This window comes from Oncorhynchus mykiss, chromosome 8 (assembly GCF_057628025.1).
Source record: "Oncorhynchus mykiss isolate SJ-2025 chromosome 8, ASM5762802v1, whole genome shotgun sequence".
Lineage (NCBI taxonomy): Eukaryota > Metazoa > Chordata > Actinopteri > Salmoniformes > Salmonidae > Oncorhynchus > Oncorhynchus mykiss.
The window spans coordinates 55,235,590-55,250,327 of NC_143029.1; the positions used below are offsets into that span (position 1 = coordinate 55,235,590).

General features: G+C 39.7%; 1 protein-coding gene across 12 annotated transcripts in view; it reads right to left on the reverse strand.

Moving 5' to 3' along the window:
* LOC110530111 (CMP-N-acetylneuraminate-beta-1,4-galactoside alpha-2,3-sialyltransferase) overlaps positions 1–12,216 on the reverse strand; it is an 86,315-nt gene extending 74,099 nt beyond the window's left edge. For 2 of the 12 annotated variants that reach the window (XM_090181989.1, XM_090181988.1), the window contains exons 1-2: positions 11,718–12,216; positions 10,827–11,014 (exon numbers count right to left, since the gene is read on the reverse strand). In XM_090181989.1, coding sequence (XP_090038115.1) covers positions 10,827–11,004 — 178 coding nt within the window. In that variant the 5' untranslated portion in view covers positions 11,005–11,014; positions 11,718–12,216. Of the gene's footprint in view, positions 1–10,826; positions 11,015–11,501 lie in introns of all 12 variants that reach the window. The other 10 variants (XM_021612938.3, XM_021612931.3, XM_090181993.1 and 7 more) reach the window with 9 other exon arrangements.
* Between the last annotated feature and the right edge of the window lie 2,522 nt (positions 12,217–14,738).

The window sequence follows — 14,738 nt, forward strand, 5'->3', positions numbered from 1 at the left end:
CAGATCACGACACCACATAGGAGTGGGAGATGCGAAGTCTGGTGCTACAGACACACCCCCTCTGAGTCACACAGGCACAAATCTGGCACAGGTACTGCTAGCAGTAGCAGAGTGGAAGCTAGAGAGTAGAGGTCGACCGATTATGATTTTTCAACGCCAATACCGATTATTGGAGGACATAAAAAGCCGATACCGATGAATCGGCTGATTTTTAAAAAATTTATTTGTAATAATGACAATTACAACAATACTGATTTTACACTTATTTTAACTTAATATAATACATCAAAAAAATAAATTTAGCCTTAAATAAATGAAACATAAAAAATAAAAATAAAGTGTTGGAGAAGAAAGTAAAAGTGCAATATGTGCCATGTAAGAAAGCACGCAGAGTCAGGGTATATGCAACAGTTTGGGCCGCCTGGCTCTTTGCGAACTAATTTGCCAGAATTTTACGTAATTATGACATAACATTGAAGGTTGTGCAATGTAACAGGAATATTTAGACTGATGGATGCCACCCGTTAGATAAAATACGGAATGGAATAAACGTTTTGTTAGAGGTGATAGTTTCCGGATTTGACCTAAGGCTCATATTTCTGTGTGTTTATTATAGTTAAGTCTATGATTTGATATTTGATAGAGCAGTCTGACTGAGGGGTGGTAGGCAGCAGCAGGCTCGTAATAGTCAAAGGTATATGGTTTAGAGAGAAATAGTTGACGCGTTATAATTCCTGTAATAACTTGCGGCTGAACTTGAAAGGGGTTCCTTCGTTATTTTACCATTAATGTCTTCCATAGAGAATGTCTTGATCTACTTCAAATAAGGTCTGTGTTTCGTGCAGGCTTAAACCGCCTCAGCGTTTTGATACCCGTGTAAATCTCACTAGGATAAGGTAACGTTTGTCAAAATATTTTCATAAATCCACTCTACAAAAAAAAAAGATCTTCGCTTATATTTAGTCAATATTGATCAGTTACCTTGTCCTATGGATATCTACACAGTTATAAAATTGGCAAGGTGGTGTAGGCCTACACGAAACACAGACCTTATTTTAAGTGACTCTAAAAATATCCTACGGAATAAATGAATGAAGGAACCGCTTTTCAGATTTTGCTAGGTGTCATAGGCATTATGACTCGCACTTTGGTAGTCAATTCTTACCATGTCCATTATTAAAATAGGATTTCCTGCATATAGAAATTACAGTTTTTGTTTTCAACATTCATCACAGGTAACTTACTCTCAACTGTTTGAATAAAAATAGAGTTTGTCTCCTAAGCAGACTCTTCAGTATCATTGTCACTTCAGAGCTGTGTGTGTGTTTTACAGATGGCAGAGAAAAGCAGAGCACAAGTGTGGGACTTTTACATGGAATTGGCACCAGGGAAAGCAAGGTGTCTTATTTGTGATAAATATGTAAGCATGGGGTCAGCAACAGCTAAATAAAAAAATACCACCAACCTTTTGGAATCACCTTAAGAACACCCATCCAAAAGCCCATGTATTAAGTTAAAATAAGTGTTCATTGTTCATTCAGTATTGTTGCAATTGTCATTACAAAAGTGTGTATGTATATATATATATATATATAAATAAATGAATTGTCTGTCTGTCCTCCACTCGTTACCTGTATTAATGGCACCTGTTTGAACTTGTTATCAGTATAAAATACACCTGTCCACAACCTCAAACAGTCACACTCCAAACTCCACTATGGCCAAGACCAAAGAGCTGTCAAAGGACAGCAGAAACAAAATTGTAGACCTGCACCAGGCTGGGAAGACTGAATCTGCAATAGGTAAGCAGATTGGTTTGAAGAAATCAACTGTGGGAGCAATTATTAGGAAATGGAAGACATACAAGACCACTGATAATCTCCCGCGATCTGGGGCTCCACGCAAGATCTCACCCCGTGGGGTCAAAATGATCACAAAAACGGTGAGCAAAAATCTCAGAACCCCACGGGGGGGACCTAGTGAATGACCTGCAGAGAGCTGGGACCAAAGTAACAAAGCCTACCATCAGCAAGGGCATTGAAGATGAAATGTGGCTGGGTCTTTCAGCATGACAATGATCCCAAACACACCGCCCGGGCAACGAAGGAGTGGCTTCGTAAGAAGCATTTCAAGGTCCTGGAGTGGCCCAGCCAGTCTCCAGATCTCAACCTCATAGAAAATCTTTGGAGGGAGTTGAAAGTCCGTGTTGCCCAGCAACAGCCCCAAAATATCACTGCTCTAGAGATCTGCATGGAGGAATGGGCCAAAATACCAGCAACAGTGTGTGAAAACCTTGTGAAGACTTACAGAAAACGTTTAACCTCTGTTATATACCCTTTGTTGGCAATGACAAAGTATTGAGATAAACTTTTGTTATTGACCAAATACTTATTTTCCACCACAATTTGCAAATAAATTCATTAAAAATCCTACAAATGTGATTTTCTGGATTTCTTTTTCTCATTTTGTCTGTCATAGTTGAAGTGTACCTATGATGAAAATTACAGGCCTCTCATCTTTTTAAGTGGGAGAACTTGCACAATTGGTGGCTGACTAAATACTTTTTTTGCCCCACTGTATGTATGCATGTATGTATATACACAGACATAAAAAAAAATTAAAAAGCGGCCGATTAATCGGTATCTGCTTTTTTTTGTCCTCCAATAATCGGTATCAGCGTTGAAAAATCATAATCGGTCGACCTCTAATGTGGACACGGGGTATTTTTTAATTCACTATCATTCAAAGGAAGAAGGTATCATGCCTCATATTGCACTTTAACAATTGAGTATTGAATATTTTAAAATTCTATTTAAACATTCCTTGCTGTAAGTGTTCTTTAAGTAATAAATGGAAAGCAAAGCTATATTTGTCTCCCTTTTTCTTTTTTTGCAGATCCGAAAATGTATCTGATCAATGACTTAAAACCGTGATCCGATCCGTGAATTTTGTGATCCGTTGCACCACTACTGACAACGTTGTGAAAATGACACGCACATCAATGGGGCCAGAAGCCATGCTTTGTTATGATACTCAGATAGCAGATAGATAGCAACAATGACAAGAATCTGCCTAGTGGGGAATCGTTTTATCTTGACACCAGGTCTTGCTTTGAGGTGTTTTGACTGATTTCATGTCAAATCAAAGTTTATTGGTCGAGTACAGACATTTGCAGATGTTAACGCAGGTGCAGCAACATGTTTGTGTTTCTAGCTCCAACAGTGCAGTAATACCTAGCAATAAAAAACACAATCCAGAAAATTAAACAAGTAAGGAAATGAAGAAATATCAGAACGAGCAATGTCAGAGACCGGAATATGTATACTAGGGCTGTCCGACAACAATAATATTGGTTGACCAAAAGTTGTCTATTCTTTCGACCAATCGATTGGTAGAAAATTTAAATTTTATTTTTTCATAGACAATGTTTTAATAAAATCAACTATATACAATCCATTCAGAAAGTACTCAGACCCCTTCACATTGTTACGTTATAGCCTTATTTTAAAAAATATTTTAAAACATTGTCAATCTACACACAATACCCCATAATGACAAAGCAAAACCCGAAATAACAAAAAGGTATGATTTGGAAAGACACATATAAAGGTCCCACAGTTAACAGGGCTCTAGAGTGCGAGTATTTCACTCGCATTTGCCCCTAAAAATAGATACAGTGGGGAGAACAAGTATTTGATACACGGCCGATTTTGCAGGTTTTCCTACATACAAAGCATGTAGAGGTCTGTAATTTTTATCATAGGTACACTTCAACTGTGAGAGACGGAATCTAAAACAAAAATCCAGAAAATCACATTGTATGATTTTTAAGTAATTAATTTGCATTTTATTGCATGACATAAGTATTTGATACATCAGAAAGAGGCAGGGGGGCATATAATCCCAATCCACTGTATGCCACATAATTTATTTGTTACAAACCTCTCTATGATTTAGTTTTATTTGTTAGCAGAGAATGTTAAACAATACTTCACAGGCTAGAACTGGCAATACTGACCATTCAGAAGAAAGAGCCAAAGGTGTCTTGTGTACGATCTTCTGAATCTGATATGGAAGACTTCCAAGAATCCAAACGAGAGCTCTGTCTCGGGCAAGAGCTCGGTGTGGATATTTGTCTAGCGTCAATTAGAACTCGCTGGATCCCCTATGTCCACAGAACCCTCAAAGTGTTCCTGCGGCATGCGCGGACAAGGTAGGTCAGTTTTACACAGGAAATGTAATAGCACACGTTGTTTTAAAAAATAAAATAAGTTCAAGACTCAAATGAACTTTCAGAATCAAGTAATTGACAGGTGACAGTTTATTTACTCACTACTTAACAGATAAAGCGGGAAATGGAGAATGCACTTGTGTATTCTGCCATTTTCTCACAGACATGTTTGAGTGAGCTATCCTCACTTAGCCTCACACTGCAAAGGAATGACCTGATCCTCCCCCAAGCCATGTCAGAGTTGAGCAAGACAGTGACCAGACTGGAAGCACTAAAGCTTAGGGCAAGGGCAGGACATATGCTGGAGAAGATCCAGACCATGCTTGCTCAGTAGCAGGGTGATGAGAAGAGATTCCAGGTGTGTTAGGATGAGAGCTTGTTAGGATGTAAGAGAAATTGATGATTAAGTCAGATTCTCAGTGTCAGAATTGGGGCGGTAGGATTGCCTAGTGGTTAGAGCATTGGACTAGTAACCGAAAGGTTGCAAGTTCAAATCCCCGAGCTGACAAGGTACAAATCTGTCGTTCTGCCCCTGAACAGGCAGTTAACCGATTGTCCCTAGGCTGTCATTGAAAATAAGAATTTGTTATTAACCTTAAGGTATATTTGATAGGAACCATTTTTTAGTCCCTACCACTTCCACTGGATGTCACCAGTCTTTGGAATTTGGTTTAGGTTATTCATTTGTGCAATGAAGAAGAAGCACATCCTGGAACAACATTACCCTATTGAGAGTTGCGCAAGACGTAAAAAGGAGCATGGTTTGTTTACTGCTGTATTGAATACAGATTGCCCCGTCTACAATTTGATCGATTAGTAAGGTTTAAAAATACCTAAAGTTGTATTACAAAAGTAGTTTGAAATATTTTGGCAAAGTTTATAGGCAACTTTTGAAATGTTTTGTAGTGACGTTGTGTTTTCGTAAGCTGTTTTTTTCTGGATCAAACGCGCTTTATAAATGGACATTTTGGGTATATATGGACGGAATTAATCGGGGAAAAAAAGGACCAATTGTGATGTTTATGGGACATATTGGAGTGCCAACAAAAGAAGCTCGTCAAAGGTAATGCATGTTTTATATTTTATTTCAGCGTTTTGTGTAGCGCCTGCAGTTTTGAAATATGCTACACTCTTTGACATTGTGCCATCATCAGATAATAGCTTCTTAATGCTTTCGCCGAAAAGCTTTTTAAAATCTGACATGTTGGCTGGATTCACAACGAGTGTAGCTTTAATTGAGTATCTTACATGTGTGATTTAATGAATATTTGATTTTATCATTATTTGATATAATCCGGTTAACGGATTCCTTTGTCTTCAGAAATGCAATGGAACGCTGGTCCCTGTTTTTTTTCTCCCTAAGCTGGACGCAAGCGTCCCCTATACCATAAGAAGTTAACTGACTTGCCTAGTTAAATAAAGGTAAATAAAAAATGTATTTGTTGCCCAACAGAATGATTTGGGGATAAGGAGAGAAATGCAGGAGAAGTCTATAAAAATGTATGGGAGACAGACAAATGGCCAAATATTTCAGTGTGTGCGTGTGTTTTATTTCTGTTGAAGCAGCACATGGAGGCGGCCATCAACATCGGCGTGGATGATCTCAAAGTCAGGTTTGGTGGTTTGCTGAAAGATGAGGGTGTCCAGACCCCAGTGAAGTCTTTCAGAGTGCTAAACCCTGACACATGGTCAGAAGACCAGGCCAGCCTTCTCACCTTTGGCAATGATGGTGTGGCAGACCTGATGAGGCATTTCAAGGAGCCTCGTGAGGTAAGAATTTATTTGACACTGTATTGCCATGAGACAATGTTTGCATATTTGCAAACTCACTGCTCTGTTCAATCATGCAGATCAGGGTGCAACATGGCTGCAATCCAGGATGAGTGGCAGGGGCTGAAAATCCTGGTCAGCCACAATTTCAAGGACAAGTCCTACACACCTGGAATCTCCTCTTGTCACCCTGCTACTGGGAGACCATGTTGACAAAGGACCCCTACAGGCACAATTACAAGGTAGGCTAACAGTCCAGAGTGCTTATGTATGGGATCCTTCTATGGTTGGTTTTGATAAGTTAATGGTAAGGGTTTAAATGAAATTGAAAGATATCATATTTTCCTTAGAATATACTGGAGTTGGTGCAGTTTATGCTGGTGCTGCCCATTTCAGCTGCCCAGTGTGAGCGAGGCTTCTCTGCGCAGAACCGGATTAACTTCTTTGGGACTGGGGGGGGGGGGGCAGTATTGAGTAGCTTGGATAAAAAGGTGCCCAGAGTAAACTGCCTGCTACTCAGCCATAAATATGCATATAATTAGTAGATTTGGATAGAAAACACTGAAGTTTCTAAAACTGTTTGAATGATGTCTGCGAGTATAACAGAACTCATATGGCATGCAAAAACCTGAGAAGAAAATCCAACCAGGAAGTGGGAAATCTGAGGTTTGTAGTTTTTCAACTCATTGCCTATCGAATATAAAGTGTCTATGGGGTCATATTGCACTTCCCAAGGCCTCCACTAGATGTCAGTCTTTAGAACCTTGTTAGAGGCTTCTACTGTGAAGGGGGGGACTGATTGAGTCAGGGCTCTGGCAGAGTGCCATGAGCTGATCACGCACGCTCACCTGAGAGCGACCAGCGTTCCATTGCATTTCTGAAGACAAAGTAATTCTCCGGTTGGAACATTATTGAAGATTTATGATAAAAACATCCTAAAGATTGATTCTATACTTCGTTTGACATGTTTCTACGAACTGTAAAATGACTTTCCGTCTGAATTTTCGCCTGGATTTGCCCGCGCCTTGTGAGTTTGGATTTGTACTAAATGCGAACAAAAAGGAGGTATTTGGACATAAATGATGGACTTTATCGAACAAAACAAACATTTGTGGAACTGGGATTCCTGGGAGTGCATTCTGATGAAGATCAAAGGTAAGTGAATATTTATAATGCTATTTCTGACTTCTGTTGACTCATGGCGGATATCTGTATGGCTTGTTTGGGCTCTGAGCGCTGTACTCAGATTATTGCATGGTGTGCTTTTTCCGTAAAGTTTTTTTGAAATCTGACACAGCGGTTGCATTAACTTGTAGTGACACCCCATCCCGTGAACGGGACCGTTGTCATCATCTGACACTAATTAGCATAACGCAACAGACATAAATCTTCCTAGAAAATATTCCTATTCATGAAAATCACAAGTTAAATATATTGTAACACAGCTTAGCCTTTTGTTAATCACCCTGTCATCTCAGATTTTCAAAATATGCTTTACAGCCAACGCTAGACAAGCATTTGTGTAAGTTTATCATAGCCTAGCATAGCATTATGCCTTGCTAGCAGCAGGCAACCTTGTCACGGAAATCAGAAAAGCAATCAAATTAAATCGTTTACCTTTGATGAACTTCGGATGTTTTCATTCACGAGACTCCCAGGTAGACAGCCAAAGTTCATTTTTTCCCAAAATATTATTTTTGTAGGCGAAATAGCTCCGTTTGTTCTTCACGTTTGGCTGAGAAATCGCCCGGAAATTGCGGTCACCACAACGCCGAAAAATATTCCAAATTAGCTCCATAATATCGACAGAAACATGGCAAACTTTGTTTAGAATCCATCCTCAAGGTGTTTTTCTAATATCTATTCGATAATATATCCGTCGGGACAATTCGTTTTTCACTAGGACCGATTGGAGTAATGGCTACCTCTGTATTTTATGCGAGAATCTCTCTCGGAGCCACCATGTGACCACTTACGCTATGTGGCCGCCTACGGCTATTCTTCAACAGAAATGCGTAAAACTACGTCACAATGCTGTAGACACCTTGGGGAATACGTAGAAAGCGTAAGCTCGTTGATGGTACATTCACAGCTGAATAGGGAGTCATTGGAACGCAGCGCTTTCAAAACCTGGGGCACTTCCGGATTGGATTTTTCTCAGGCTGTCGCCTACAACATCAGTTCTGTTATATTCACAGACAATATCTTTACAGTTTTGGAAACGTTAGAGTGTTTTCTATCCAAATCTGTCAATTATATTGAGCAGTAGGTCCAACCGGCCTCACCACAGACCACGTGTAGCCACACCAGCCCAAGACCTTACCATTCAGCTTCTTCACCTGCGTGATTGTCTGAGACCAGCCACCCAGACAGCTGATGAAGCTGTGGGTTTCCACAACCGAATAACTTCCGCACAAACTGTCAGAAACAGCGTCAGGGAAGCTCATCTGCATGCTCGTCATCCTCACCAGGGTCTTGACCTGACTGCAGTTCTGCATCGTAGCCAACTTCAGTGGGCAAATGCTCACCTTCGATAGCCACTGGCACGCTGGAGAAGTGTGGTCTTCACGGATGAATCCCAGTTTCAACTGTACTGGGCAGATGGCAGACAACGTGTGGGCGAGCGGTTTGCTGATATCAACGTTGTGAACAGAGTGCCCCATGGTGGCGGTGAGGTTATGGTACGGGCAGGCATAAGCTACGGCCAATAAACACAATCGCATTTTATCGATGTCAATTTGAATGCACAGAGATACCGTGACGAGATCCTGAGGCCCATTGTCATGCAATTCATCTGCAGCCATGTTTCACCATGATAATACACAGCCCCATGCTGCAAGGATCTGTACACAATTCCTGGAAGATGAAAATGGCCTGCATACTTGTCAGACATGTCACCCATTGAACACATTTTGGATGCTCTGGATCAACGTGTAAGACAGCGTGTTCCAGTTCCTGCCAATATCCAGCAACATTGCACAACCATTGAAGAGTGGGACAACATTCCACAGGTCACAATCAACAGCCTGATCAACACTATGCGAAGGAGATGTGTCGAGATGCATTAGGCAAATTATGGTCACACCAGATACTGACCGCTTTTCTGATCCACGCCCCTACCTTTTTTTAAATGCAATCTGTATTCCCAGTCATGTGAAAGCCATCGATCAGGCTGTATCACATTCGGCCATGATTGGGCGTCCCATATGGCGGCGCACAATTGGCCCAGCGTCGTCCGGGTTTGGCCATCATTGTAAATCAGAATTTGTTCTTACCTGACTTACCTAGTTACATAAAAGGTTACATTTAAAATATACATTTCATTTTTCTTAATTAAGGTCTAACCCATCTATTTAGAGTGACTGATTTCCTTCTATGATCTAACTATGTAAAATCTTTGAAATTGAAGCATGTTGCATTCATATTTTTGTTCAGTGTAGTAAAAAGTTAAGTATTTGGTCCCATATTCCTAGCATTCTGACTACGTCAAGCTTTTGGACTACAAACTTGGATGTATTTGCTGTTTGTTTTGGTTGCGTTTCAGATTATTTTGTGCCCAATAGAAATGAATGATAAATATTGTAGTGTCATTTGAGAAACGTTTATTTTAAATAAGAATAGAACGTTTCTAAACATTCTACATTAATGTGGATGCTTCCATGATTACAGATAATCCTCAATAAATCGTGAATGATGAGAAAGTTAAACGCAATAAATATTATACCCCCCAAGACATGCTACCCTCTCACCATTACATGGAGAGGGGAGGTATGATATTGGTGCGTCCAATTTCCCTACTTTTGTTTGTCTTAAGTAACTTTTAGTAGGTATCAGAAATACATAAATTGTTTTGTATGGCTACGAGGCCAGGTTAGGGTATAGTAGCTGTTGATTCAAGGGAATACATGACAGGCACTAATTTGCAATATAGCCTATGTTGTTAGCTTGGCTTTTATAACATAAGGCTTAAACAGACTGGCAGAGAGAAAACAGAGTGACAGCAAAGAATGTGCTGAGACAGATAAGACAGCAAGGAGGCAAACAAAATGGCTAGAGCAGAGGCACAGTTATAGTGGTGAGTTGGTGTTTTTACATATTGCATTGGTTTAAAACATCAGCTGGTAAAAAAAAAAATAAACAGGATGAGGACCATGTCTCACCAGTCACTGGTACAGAAATGGTTGACTGATTAGTACTTGGGGTAAAGGTCTTGCTGGAAGACCCACTTGCAGCCAAGTGTCCGCCTACTGGCAGAGGCAACCAGGTTTTTGGCTAAAATATCATGGTACAAGGTAAAGTTCATTATGCCGTTGACCTTAACAAGGGCCCTAGGACCAGTGGAAGCAAAATTGCCCCATAGTACCAGGACATTTTAGCCAAAAGCCTGGTTGCCTCTGCCAGGAGGTGGACACTTGGCCGCAAGTGGATCTTCCAGCAAGACAATAACCCTGCCTAGTGGTTAGAGCGTTGGACTAGTAACTGGAAGGTTGCAAGTTCAAACCCCCGAGCTGACAAGGTACAAATCTGTCGTTCTGCCCCTGAACAAGGCAGTTAACCCAGTGTTCCTAGGCCGTCATTGAAAATAAGAATTTGTTCTTAACTGACTTGCCTAGTTAAATAAAGGTAAAATCAAATAAAAATAAATAAAAGCACACATCAAAATCCACAAAGAAAAGGTTACTTGACCACAAAATCAATTTGCAATGGCCATCTCAGTCTCCGCCATTGAAAACCTGTGGTTTGAATTGAAGAGGACAGTCCATAAACGCAGGCTAGGATATTAAGAATCTGGAAAAATGGGGTATATAGGAATGGTCTAAGATACCTTCCAATGTGTTCTCCAATCGCATAAAACGTTTTTGAAATGTCTTTCTCTTCACAAGTGTAGGGTGCTGGAGTACTGAAAACAGTACTGCCGTTTTCAGTGCGGAGCAGGCAGTGATGTGGGCTGGAGTGGATAAAATGTCAGGGCCGAATTCTAGTCCCAGTCCGTCCGTATTCATTACCCCGATTCTGTTACAAAAAACGTATTAAAACGGAAGCAAACGGAACGGGAGGGACCTACCTGAATGTGTCCCACCATAGAAACTCTCGTTTTAGTTGCGAAACTATTTGGCTAATGATTACATCCAAGGTTTGTTCTAGCTGGTTAACGTTCTAGCACGTAACGTCACGTAGGAAAATAACGGTCCATTAATCCCAATTTCTATATGCAGAAATGCAGCCGTTTCTCAATATAAACTACATATGAAGCTTGTTGGACATAACATTACCTAGTAGCAGTCGGGTTGGCACCCACAGAAAATACAATTTGTACGGATAGCTAACTTCTTCAGCTAACTCTTGGCTTGTTAGCGAACGTTGGCTACACAGTCAAATCAAATAAACTGTGGTTAAATTGCCTTGGGTTTGTGAGGTTCCTAAATTAGTTATTGAATATAGCTATTGCAATCACCACTGCAAACTGTATATACGCTAGTCATTTACAAAAAAATATTACCTTAGGTAGGTGCGTTAGCTAGCTAAACACTTAGCTAGCTAACCAAAGAGACATCAAACGAGAATGATGTGAAGCCAGGCAAGATAGCGGTTGACTCAAATAACACGCTAGCTAACTAGCTAACATTCACCGATGTCCACCGTCGTGTAAAAACAGGACCTTCTCCCTAATACATCGAGCTGGCTACAAGAAAACAGATTCGTTTTTGGTCGTTACCTTAACCTCTCCTTTTTCAGATTTTCCCGTTGTTGAGAAAAGGCTAGACTAGTTTAAACAACGAAGAGGTCGCCACCGTATCCCCCCTCCTTCACCGACCATCACCATGTTAATCCCGGGAACTCAATTGAGCAGAATTGAAGACGTTCAGACTTCAGAAAATCTCCCTAAAAAATCACGCGCTCGCTCGCGCCCCGTTCTTTTTTCTCCAAACCATCTTGCTCAACAGCATGTTCCTCACATCCCACTGTGCACACATGTCATTTCAACGTGGACTACCAGTTGCATATCACGGAATTGGGGAGAATGGGTTTAAAAAAAACATATATTAAAAAATACCCCCCGAAAATGGATAATTCAGTGGATAAAATTTCGTTGAGACGTTGATCAATGACATTACAACCTATATTCACCCACTCAAAAAGACAGCCAAAGTTAGAATTTCCAATGTGTTGATTATTATGCTTTCAACCATCGAAGGGCACCACCAAATTCCAATGAAAAAACAATTTCGGATTTTTGGTTTAGTTGTCACACAAATGTCTGTCACTGTGGCTTTCAGCCATTTAAAGGAGTAGTTCACTATTTTACAACTTGATATTAGATGGTTCCTCAACCCTGAAAGTAGTCTATAGGCCAAGATAAACTGTAATCCATGGTTCAATTTTCTTTAACAGCCACTACAAACTTCAGCTAACTTTCAATGGAAGTGGTGGGGGCATGAGAACATGTTTAAAACAATTATGCTCAAATCACCTGAAATCAATTCAAATCAACTTCATATTTGGTTTGATGTTACTTAAAGGTGATTGTGTAATTTAAAAGAAAATAACATGCTCACGTGCCTCCATCACTTCCATTGAAGATTACATTTGATATCCTATTCTTTAACTAACTAGATTTTTGGTAACATGGAGATGTGAATCCAACATATCACTAACTAATTAAGTCAATGGCACAGATGTAACTATCCAAGGAGAAGATACATTTCCATAAAATGTGGATATTTGGTTCATATCATTACATTTTAAATCCACCAGAGCTTGAAACATTAGGCCGATTGTATTGTCTATTTATAATTGAATTCTGGGGTTAATTGAAACAATACTTGTTGATACACATTTTGAATGGCTTTTACATAATGGATGTTTTACAATAAAAATTCATTTTATTCATGGTTGTTTGTATTGTTTTAAAATGAGCAATATGTACTTTTTAACAAATGTAAATGTAATATTAAAATGCTGTTTTTATGCTTTTATGCCATTTTTATGGGTATAAATGTTGTACAAATATAAATTAGCTGTTTTTAAAGGAAATGTAACAATAAAACTTTTTCAAAATAAAGAAATAGGCCTGGATAGCATCATTGATGATAGCATCTAAACTTTTATTTAACTAGGCAAGTTAGCTAAGAACAAATTCTTATTTACAATGAAAGCCTAGGACCAGTGGGGTAATTGCCTTGTTCAGGGGCAGAATGACAGATTTTTACTTTGTCAGATCAGATCTAGCAACCTTGTGGTTACTGGCCCAGAACTCTAAGCGCTAGGCTACCTGCTGCCCAACAAAAACAATAACAAAAAATATCTATATACAGTACCAGTCAAAAGATTTGACACACATACTCATTCCACAGCTTTTCTTTATTTTTACTGTTTTCTACATTGTGGAATAATAGTGAAGACATCAAAACTATCGAATAACAAATATGGAATCATGTAGTAACCAAAAAAGTATCAAAATATATTTGATATTCTTCAAGGTAGCCACCCTTTGCCTTGATGACAGCTTTACACGCTCTTGGCATTCTCTCAACCAGATTCATGAGGAATGCTTTTCCAACAGTCTTGAAGGAGTTCCCACATATGCTGAGCACTTGTTGGCTGCTTTTCCTTCACTCTGTGGTCCAACTCATCCCAAACCATCTCAAATGGGTAAACACTGGGTGATTGTGGAGGCCAGGTCATCTGATGCAGCACCCCATCACTCTCCTTCTTTGTCAAATAGCCCTTACACAGCCTGGAGGTGTGTTTTGCGTCATTGTCCTGTTGAAAAACAAATGATAGTCCCACTAAGCGCAAACCAGATGGGATGGTGTATAGCTGCAGAATGCCGTGATAGCCATGAGGGTTAAGTGTGCTTTGAATTCTAAAGAAATCACAGACAGTGTCACCAGAAAATCACCCCCACACCTCCTCCTCCGTGCTTCATGGTGGGAACCACACATGCGGAGATCCTCCATTCACCTACTCTGCATCTCACAAAGACATGGCAGTTGGAACCAAAAATCTCAAATTTGGATTCATCAGACCAAAGGACAAATGTTCACCGATCTAATGTCCATTGCTTGTCTTTCTTGACCCAAGCAAGTCTCTTATTATTATTGGTGTCCTTTAGTAGTGGTTTCTTTACAGCAATTCGACCATGAAGGCCTGATTTAAGTCTCCTCTGAACAGTTGATGTTGAGATGTATCTGTTACTTGAACTCTCTGATGCATTTATTTGGGCTGCAATCTGAGGTGCAGTTAACTTATCCTCTGCAGCAGAGGTTTTTGTGACTGCACTTGAAGAAACTTTCAAAGTTCTTGACATTTTACATATTGACTGACCTTCATGTCTTAAAGAAATTATGGACTGCCAATTCTCTTTGCTTTTTTGAGTTGTTCTTGCCATAATATGGATTTGGTCTTTTACCAAATAGGGCTATCTTCTGTATACCACCCCTACCTTGTCACAACACAACTGATTGGTCCAAACACATTAAGAAGGAAAGAAATTCCACAAATTAACAAGGCGCACCTGTTAATTGCTTCTGGTTGAGAGAATGTGCAAATCTGTCATCAAGGCAAACGGTGGCTACTTTGAGGAATCTAAAATCTAAAATATGTTGATTTGTTTAACACTTTTTTGGTTACTACATGATTCTATATGTGTTATTTCATAGTTGTGATGTCTTCACTATTGTTCTACGATGTAGAAAATAGTAAAAATAAAGAAAAACTGTTAAATGAGTAGGTG